Source organism: Rhagoletis zephyria, unplaced genomic scaffold (assembly GCF_001687245.7).
Source record: "Rhagoletis zephyria isolate East Lansing unplaced genomic scaffold, Rhagoletis_zephyria_1.1 Rzeph_scaffold_01424, whole genome shotgun sequence".
Taxonomy (NCBI): domain Eukaryota; kingdom Metazoa; phylum Arthropoda; class Insecta; order Diptera; family Tephritidae; genus Rhagoletis; species Rhagoletis zephyria.
The window spans coordinates 94,830-105,136 of NW_016158508.1; the positions used below are offsets into that span (position 1 = coordinate 94,830).

At 40.9% G+C, this 10,307-nt stretch overlaps 1 protein-coding gene across 1 annotated transcript in view; it reads left to right on the top strand.

Moving 5' to 3' along the window:
• The first annotated feature begins 7,463 nt into the window (after positions 1-7,463).
• fru (sex determination protein fruitless) overlaps positions 7,464-10,307 on the top strand; it is a 20,874-nt gene continuing 18,030 nt past the window's right edge. The window contains exons 1-3 of the mRNA XM_017617512.1: positions 7,464-7,607; positions 7,675-7,875; positions 7,950-8,711. Coding sequence (XP_017473001.1) covers positions 7,482-7,607; positions 7,675-7,875; positions 7,950-8,711 — 1,089 coding nt within the window. The 5' untranslated portion in view covers positions 7,464-7,481. The remainder of the gene's footprint in view (positions 7,608-7,674; positions 7,876-7,949; positions 8,712-10,307) is intronic.

Here is a 10,307-nt window from a genome sequence, read left to right on the forward strand (position 1 = left end):
GACAGGTGGATGAGGGCAAAAATATAGCTTAGCTCGAGTTCACACTACTCCTTCGCTAACTCTACGATGTAAGTTTTCGTACAACTGGTTTCGAAAATTTTTTCGTGAAAGAAAAAAGTAATGGGTTACCTATTTTCCCACTGGGTACTAATGCATGTGTATCCATGTGTATATAAGTATGTCTGCGCGCCCTAAAACGAGGTCAAACCGCCCATCCGGCCGGCCCGGCCGCATACCGGCAAAGCGCGCACACTTATTTACATATGAATGTTACAAGTATCTCCATATATATTAAGAACACTACATAAAGAGGTTAATAAAATACATTTAAATGTGTATATGTAAATATGTAAGTAAATGCGTGCACAACGCTGCGCTTTATGCGATAATGATTCTCTTATAAGTTATGTATGTATGTACGTGCGCTCACTTGCCCAAATCCATCAACGCCAATAGAATGAACAGTGCGAAAAAAAAAACAGAAATAAAACACACAGCAACAGCAACAACAAAAACAAGGAATGTAATAATACTATTTATAAAAATAAAAAATAGCAACAATGTTAATTGCCTCCGCGTGATTCTGATGTACACATGCCGCTCTCTTGCGCCAAACTCTCGAAACGCTTGTATGCGCGCGAATATTCTCTTTCTCTTCGTTCTACATACATATGTACCGCGAATGTAGGCGTGCGATAAAAGTAAAAGAAAATCGCTAAAAGAGTAAACCATAGGCAGCAGCTGGTAAAGGAATAAAGGAAACATAACATAACAAACAAAACGTCAAAGAACTTTTTTGCAAGCTGGCCTTACGCGGCCGTGCGCGTCCCTTGCCAATCTTACTGAACGCCCGCGCTGGCCCGCGCCATAAAGCTAGCGCCGGCGCTCACGCAAGCGTTGCAGTAGGCAGCGCGGTCATCGGTGACGCAGGTACTATCGTCAATTTTAAATATTTATTATTATTTTGTAAGAGTTCTTGGCATCGCACAGCACTTAGTAGTGCTTTGCCAGGCCGCGCGGCGGATGGATCCGCGGCGAGTCGGTCGTAACGTACTTTTCTGTACAAATATTTGATTTTACTCTTTGTCAATTTAAGTATTTTTATTGCATTTAGCACTTGTTCATTCTTTTGTTGCTTTTGCTTGTACTTAGATAATTTTAAGTACTTATTCTTACTTTTTGGGTTATTTTATTTACTGTTATTTATGGCAGCAATACAGTAGCAAATCTTGAGCCAATGCGTGAATTTGTTTTCTTTATTAGTTAGCAGATTTCTACATATGTATGTACATATGTAAATTACGCAGGGCAACACTGATTTTGGTGCGGCAAATGTTAAAGCTGTTCTTAATAGACTTTTTTGTGCTGATTACAAATGCGCGATTTTTTGACGCTTTGACCTCGTATTTCCCAAAATCTGGAGCTGCTGGAAACCTTATACTTACGGATTCGCAATCAGCACAAAAAAGTTTATCAAAAGCAGCTTTAACATTTTCCTCACAACCATTTGTTTCCACTTTTGTTGACCTGTGTATTGAAGGGGATGAGGTTGCTAAATTAGAAATGAAATCGACCAAAGATTAGCTTCAAAATTTTTTTTACATATGTATTTAACTTATTTTACGATAGATAGAAAGCAAAGCATTTGTGGAATGAAGAAGAAGAGGTGTGAGCTTAAATAAACATATTTATCGGTACTTTCATGCCCAAGCCAACGCAATCGTTGCATTTTTATGTCGTTACAAGGCGCGTACATTTCGCCATACTATATTCTTCCAAACTCGTCGCCCAGGAGACCAAAAATTTGTGTGTTTCGATTTGCTTATCTAGCGTCTGTACCAGGAACTGAGGAACTATCAAAATCTGATCGATAGTGGGTTTCCAGGTCTGAAGCCGTACTGTGAAGGTCCAGTCAGTATAGGTTCATAAAGGGCTTCAGTCTTTCACACAGCTTCGTCGATAGGACCTGATATGCAAGGCGAAGGAAGCTAATTCCGCGGTAATTGGCGCAAATAGCAGGGTTTTCCTTCTGAAGCCAAGTATATGCTCCCTACCATCTCTTCGCCACCGGCTTTGAAGAGCTCAGTCGGTATACTGTCGGCTCCGGGAGGGGACCTTGTTGTTTTTGTGCCACCTTATAATACAAGTCTTAAATTAAAAGTCTTTGAAGACTTAAAAATATTTATCTCTCTGATAATTATTATGAAAGGACTTTTATAATAAAAGTCTTTGAATAATAATTATAAATTGCGCGAAAAATATTTATCTTAATATTATGATTATTGATTGACTTTTATGCTTTTCTCTTATACCAGTTATGTCTCTGTTTTTGAGTCATTCCTGCCTTCTAGCATTTCAAGCTCTTCGCTCTCACGCCTTTCCGTCTCTAGTTTCTTCCTCTTGAAAAGACGTCTCCTTTGTCCTTTTTTCCCAGTATCGCTCAATTGTCGCGCGTATCCCATACTAAGCTTTGTTTCGGGCGTATTCCGTTTTTCTTTTATTTTGTACTACTGTGTCGTCAGCAGTGTTTTTCTTAGCTTAGTGAGGAATTTAATCGTGGCGCAAAACTAAATTTGCTCTACAGTTGACATTTTCTCCTCATCATTCAGTGATATCTCTCACAGAAATGAACAGAGAGACTGTATTCGCGCGTATATAATAACTAACTATTAAAAGTGGTGACCAGAGAGAGCTTTTGCTCTTTACGCTTTAAAAATCTTTTCCCGCGAAATAACCTTGGAGTTGACTGATGCGGTTATAATTAGAAAGAGCTTTCAGTTTATGGGACAGCATATATTTTGTTGTGGCGAGAACTTTTAACAGTTTTAGCACTCGTACCAATGAAGTGGATAACTATGATGTACACATAAAAGCTGTCGCAGCAAATGTGTAGGGACTTATTTAGTGCAGCGATCGGCAGAGAGAGCTTTTACTCTGTGTGCGTCTATACAAAATGTATAGAAAGCTTAAAAGAGCTTTGCCCGCGGGCAAGGTAGTGCACATCACCGAATCTATAAAAAAAATGTATAGAAAGCCTAAAGGAGCTTTGCCCGCGGGCAAGGCGATGCCCATCACCGATTTAGAGATGTTGATTCGATCAGAGAGGACTTTCACCTGGTGCACGCCTACGTAAAATCTAGAAAGGTCAAAGAACTTTGCTCGCTCGCAAGAATTTCGCGACCTTTAAAGTTTGTAGAAAGCTTTCTAGAACTTTCCCCGCGAGATATCTTTTAGTCGTGACTGATATATATGATCAAGTTTTTTTGCGTTATGATATTCCTCAAGCNGTATAATCAAGACTATTGCCTGACCTTGAATTTTGATTTAGATAGTGGTAATGTCCCAGATAATGGGAAAAGGGTTTTTCTTGTATACACTCACAACTGCTTTGGCCTAAATCTCTGTCGTAATTACGAAACATGATTATTTACATACGTAGTTTAACTTCCTCACCCTCCACATTCGATTGTGTACGGATCAGTTGGCGCTATTTTCAACCTTTCTCCTCTCACACTCTCAATTTAATTGTGTGTGGAATTGTGTTCTATTTCCGAATACAAACAAACATGCATGCGTTCTCACATTCACTTTCTATTTGTATGTATGTAAGTAGGTACATTAGGGTGCCACACCCTAAAATTACGGATTTTCCACTGGAATTATAAAATTTATTCAGCCTAATTATGAGTGGAATTTTCGCACGAAATCGTTTTACTTTTCTCTTTTCGTTTATGTTTATTCACTAAGACCGAATAAAAGAATTTCGAGTTATTTCGTTTTTGGGGCGAAACTCAGGATAGGGCTCATTATATTTTAATACTCCCTCCAAAATTTATCGTAAACAAAATTATAATTTACGTGAGCTGGACCGATTTGAAAAAGCTTCCAAGAAGCGTTTTGGTTTAATAAAGTTGGTGTTTAAAAAAATAGTTACCAAAAAAAAACAAAACAAGTCAGTTTATACGAGAGGTTAAGCTTAAAAAGTCAGTATACAAATTTTTAAAAAGTTTATCAACGAAATCAAGATAAGGTGGATTTTGGAGGTATTTCCAGAATTCTTGAATTATAATAAATTTTATAACATAATTTATAAAATAGTGCCGATTTTTTTTTATAGAGAGTGATGCACCCTAATATACATATATACACACATTCATATGCAAGTATAAATGTATGTGCACTCTATTTGACTTTCGCTTTCGTTTCGTTTGCCGGATCGATATTGACGTCGGAATCGCCGGCGAATGAAGTATTTATTGAATTAATATTCGCTGTTGTTGGTTTTGTTTTCGCTACATTGATTGTTTTGTCTTTCCTTTGGCATTGCCATCCATAGACGAAAGGGCAGCAAATCGTATTTTCCATTCATTTTTATTGTTTGTTATTTGTCTAGCTTATTACCTCATACTAATCATTGAGAGTTGGCACACAGTGGGAGAATGATAAATGCATACATATGTACATACATATATGTACATATATTTATTGTATTATTTATTTACACGCGTACAATTTGTACATACATACATATTTACTTAATATCTTTTATTATAATTTTTTCTTTCGAAAGAATGAATCTGCATTCGCACACTTCCTTCAAATTTTAATAAATTTTCGCATGCCTTCTTCTTTTTTGATATCTTGTCCTGTACCTATTACAAGAAACTCGAGTTCACAAAATTCCATTAAATAAATTTTAGTTAGAATTTGGAAACTCGCAAAAATTCGGCACAGTAAACCTGCTCAACGACTAAACTATTCGTTAATTAGTTATTCACTTATTTACATATTCGAACAGAGAATCCTATCAACAAAGGGCGCCAGTCCTTTCACTTCTGTGGCAACTGATACCAATTACAAGTGCCAAGTGAAGCCAAGTCCTTCTCCACTTGGATTTTCCATCGCAGTGGGGGCCCCCTTTCCCCTGCTACCACCAGCTGATTCCGAGTTGAATACTTTCAGAGCTGGAGTCGACAAATAAATGGTGAGTGTCGATACTTTTCTCGCTAGTATTTTCCAAGATTTGGCATATTGTGAATACATGGTCTTTGGTGGATTTGCCTGGTATAAAGACATACTGATCCCGCGGTAGTTGGTGTGAATGGCTGGGTCGCCTTTCTTGGGCAGAGCACACTTAAATTCCAGTCGTCGGGCATGCGTTCATCTGACCATATTCTGCATAAGTGTTGAAGCATGTACCTTATCAACTCCTCGCCGCCGTACTTGTATAGCTCTGTTGGCAGGCTGTCAGTTCCAGCAGCTTTGTTCTTTTCAGCTGCGTAATTGCTATTCATATCTCGTCATAGTCAGGCGGTGGCTACCATTTGATAGGTTGAAAAATGTTCCCTCCATAATTTAAGTACGTTCTGTACATCGATCACCAAGGCGCCATTGTTGTTCTAACAGGAGATCGCACTGATCTTGAAACTTTCCGTAAGTCGCCAAACTCTCTAGTAAAATTTTTGAGCGTTTTTCCTGTCGGCCAACATTTAAAGCAGTCTGAGAGCAGGTGTGAAAGTGTGGCGAATGCGTCTGTTATGACTGCAGCTTTTGGACGTCGAGCTTTTCTTGCTACCGGATTGCTGTAACAATTTTCAGTCCGAGATTAGTGCCACAGCTGAAGCCCGATTATTCTTCAACACGGGATACTATTTGATTCTTGCATTTGGTTCAGCATTTTAGCATTTTTTGATTCCCTTCAAATGATATGTTTTTCCAAGGTTCTCAAAATGTTTCAGTGATGAACTCTCTTGTTCGGATCTAAAGAAGTGCAATCGGGAATTGTATGGAAATGTCGCAGCCGTATCAACGTCACTCTATGCTGGATTCCCGGACCTAGCAAAATTGATGGGAATGAATCGGCTGATGAGAGGGCTAGATGCGACTCAGAGATGTAAATAGATGAAGCGGATAGCTCCGTACTACCACCGTTTAGTGACCACGTTAGGAAAATTACGGAGTACACCGCGGCCGCGACGAATGACTTGTGGAACAAACGGGAAGACTGTGAGACCGCAAGATTGTTATGGCCGCGTCTTAGTAGGAAAAAGACAGGGGGCGTACTGAAACTCAAGAAATCTGCAGTAAGAGTCCTTACCGGCGTCATCACAGGTCACTGTGCTATAGTACCAATGCTTCAGCAGTGGCGAATACCAGCAATTACTCTCTGCAGAGGCCATCATGATGAGGATGGGGAAGAGACAATTGGCCACTCACTATCTGTGGCTATGTCCAGGTCTACATACGAAGTGACTCAAGCTCTTGGGTTCACGCAGAGGTGGAACTGTTGGATCTCCTCGGCTTCATCAGAGATAGTAATTGGTTCAGTAGAATAATGACTACTCTTTCGATTATAGGTATGTGTCTCCTCTTGTGACTCACTAAAAACGGGCACTCACAATGGGCAATTCTGTCTCCCAGTGAAAGTATAGAATATTCCACACACGCGCTACTAACATAACCCTCACCTGACTCTGCAATTTTCCATTGCGACTGCTCCCCTAAGCATTGTCTTGGTGGAAGAATAATTTTCTTCGCCAATTGCAATCGGCATTGCTTCAAATCAACGTCGAAACTATCCAACAGCTCAAAACAATATCTTCAATTGATAGTTTTATCCTTTCAAAAAAGCAATCGTTGTAAATAGCAAAGTCTGCACCTCAAAACAACAGTCGACATGAACTTGGCGCACGTTCCCCCGGAAAAGTCCACTGTCCCTTGGTCCCTGGTATATTGTGTTGATTTAATTTTTCGACCTCGGCGCATCTTAAATATGTGCTCACATGGTCGCGCTTTAGGTCTAGCGGGAGCAATTGTCGTATCTAACGCACGCATTTGAGATCCCCAAAGTTTCAGTCACTTCACGGTCGTCCAATATCATTAACCTCTCTGAAAATCTCAAGATATCTTTGGCTCTGCTTTGCTCTCCTCATTAAAGAGAGTTTCGAGCCAACAGAGTAGCTAATTATAATCATTTTCTTAGCCAACATGGTTCGATTTATTAGCAAATAAATTTAGTTTCCTGGACAAAGTTTGAGATGGATTAAGGAATTTCCTGTTATTTATATGAAGTCATAACCACGTTTGGGCTCTGAAAGCGAAAAGAGCTTACGGGTTTTAATAGTTTTTTATTTTGAATGATTCGTGATTGAACGTGGCGTATGAGTAATTTTAATTCATTATGGATTATTCAAGTTTAAAAATGAACTACTCGTTTTGTATTCTCGTGTTTTAATCGAATTCCAAATCGAATAATTTTTTTTTCCAATTTTCACAGATACAACACTGACCAAGGAGCTATGGACNGTTTTTATTTTGAATGATTCGTGATTGAACGTGGCGTATGAGTAAATTTAATTCATTATGGATTATTCAAGTTTAAAAATGAACTACTCGTTTTGTATTCTCGTGTTTTAATCGAATTCAAAATCGAATAATTTTTTTTTTCCAATTTTCACAGATACAACACTGACCAAGGAGCTATGGACCAGCAATTCTGTCTACGCTGGAACAATCATCCGACAAACTTAACTGGTGTGCTAACCTCGTTGCTGCAGCGAGAGGCACTCTGCGATGTAACGCTGGCATGCGACGGTGAGACAGTCAAGGTAATAGAATCTTAATACAATTGTACAACTACATACACACAATTTAACCCATTGCATACCCATATAGGCGCATCAGAATATTCTATCAGCATGCAGCCCATATTTCGAAACAATTTTCCTACAAAACCGCCATCCACATCCTATCATCTACTTGAAAGATGTCAGATACTCAGAAATGCGCTCACTGCTCGACTTCATGTACAAAGGCGAAGTCAATGTCGGACAAAGTTCGCTGCCGATGTTCCTCAAAACAGCCGAGAGTCTACAGGTAAGCTCGATATTTTTCAAATTTTGTACACATTTCACTTACACGTGCTCCTCATTCTTCATCTCGCTGCGCAGGTGCGTGGTCTCACAGACAACAACAACCTCAACTATCGTACGGAGCATCGCGACTCACCCACACCCTCGCCCACTGGCCGCACACCCTATAGCAGCAGCGGTATCGGCGGCATCAGCGAATGTGAAACACGTGAGCGTGATCAACAGCTACGTGGCCGCGCCAGCGAGCGCGATCTGCGCGACGATATGCATTCACATCGTAGCAGCAGTAGTCTGAGTGAACGTAATGCGGCCGCAGTTGCCACTGCCGCCAGTGTGGGTAGTGTAAGTGCCAGTTTACAATCCGCCGCAGCAGCTTTGGGTTTAGGTGAACGTTCACCGATCACAGCGGCCGCAATGGCAGCTGCTGTGGCGGCTGCAGCAACACGTAGCGCTAGCGCTGATGCGCTAGGTGGCTCGACGCATACAGGCTGCACTGGTAGTGGTAGTGGTGGTGGCGGTGGTGTCGGCAGTGGCGGCGGAGTGTTAAACAGTCGCAACAGTGATGCGAACAGTGAGCGCAGTGGCGGTGGTGCAGGCAATGGAGGTAGCAGTGGTGGCGGCAGTATTGGTCGTGATCGTGCCGACAGTCGTGATGAACTCATGCAGCTAGACTATAGTAACAAGGATAACAGAGATCGTGATAGAGAGATGTCCACCACGCCGGTGGAGCATATAGGTAGTAATAAGCGAAGACGTAAGAACTCATCCAACTGTGATAATTCGTTGACCTCGACACATAACGCAAATGTACAGGATAGGCACTACACTCAGGATTCTCAGGTGAGTGGCAACAGATGTGATAAATACATACATATATCGATGACAATGCATCGAGTGTGATTATTAAAAATTTTAACGGAGTTTCCATGACCCAAAGGTGCTTCAATTAGGTCAGGTTTCAGAGTTTACCTAGCTTCGTAATTCTTAATTAAGGACTTAACAGCCTTATTATCTATCTCGAATGATAGGCCACACGAACGATTCGTCTGCAGAGGAATGCTTAAAAAATTAGTCCGGCTAGCCGGTTTAAAAGTAACCGAGACGATTGCAACCTAATCGCCGTAAAGCATTCGTCTGCAAACGAATCGTTCGTGTGGCCTATCGTTCAAGAAACGTAATAAGGCTGTAAATTTACATTGAGAAAAACTAATCGAAGTTGGCTAGAATACCGTCTAGCGGAAGTTATAACAGTCTGATTGATTTCCTACCTACAGATTTTTTTTACTGACAATTTAGCTGCTAACAGCGCAATCAGATTATTAGAAATATAGGCCATTCGGGTACAGTTTCATTCTGAGTATAGTCCCATCCGAATTAAATATAAGCTATGCCCAATGACTACATCATACTAAGAACCTAGGCCAACCACAAACTCCTCACAAAATTCCCAAGCTACACTGACTAGGTTCGGAATCAAAGGAATCAAAAATTCGATGCGGAGTAGGTGCAGGAAGTTTAATTTAGCAACCCAATCTGAAGCTACCCTTTTGCCTACTGGACCACATAGGCGGAAACGTTTGCGATCAAGGAGGCGGTTATTTATATGCGTGAAACCTCAAGCACCCGCAAAATAGCAGGTGAACATTTTCTCAGATAGTCAGGTGGCAATTCGGGCGTTCTCCTCACTCCCCTTCGTTGGTTAGATGGCAGCTTGTGAAGGACTGTAGTTCAAAGTAACTGATTGACCTGATGAATTCTACAATATCCTAATATGGATTCTAGAGCATAAGGATATACATATATGGGAATGAAACCGCGACGGAACTAGCGAGGTCTGGCTCTGCACAAAATGTATCTCACCCTGGTGGACATGGGCGCCGCGCTTAGGAAATTGAAAACCAAAATTAACGAAATTTACAATTCCAAAGCTAAGCAGAATTGGCGTAGTATGGGAACGTATAGGTTTACTAGACAGATCTATAATCCATAAGGCCCTTTTGAATCCAGGAATTTGGAGAGAGTGAGCAAGGACGCCATCTACAACCTCACAGCTTTTTGCAGAGAACACTTTTCGGTGGATGTGCATGCCGAAAGCGTCAGCATATCTGTCAACAGGTTCTCCCGTGCTGCAAAGATCCTGGCTCAAACAGAAACTGTTAAACACGTTCTTTGCGAATACCTGGCCTTTGCAAAAGTAAGCCGAAACTCACTTATTTGGCCAATTAGTAAACAAATAAATATTTGGCGCTTAGTGCTTGGCCGAGCCTCTCCTCAGATTTGTGGAGTGCGCCTTGATGTTTTCACAGAAAGAAGAGAGACCTACAGACTTACGCCGTCTCCGAATGGCAAATGGTTTTCAATGAGAAGCTTCTTCATGACAGAAAGGTACCCGGAGGTGTGTCGTTGCCGCTTTTTTGTTAAATGTTGCTCGGACCA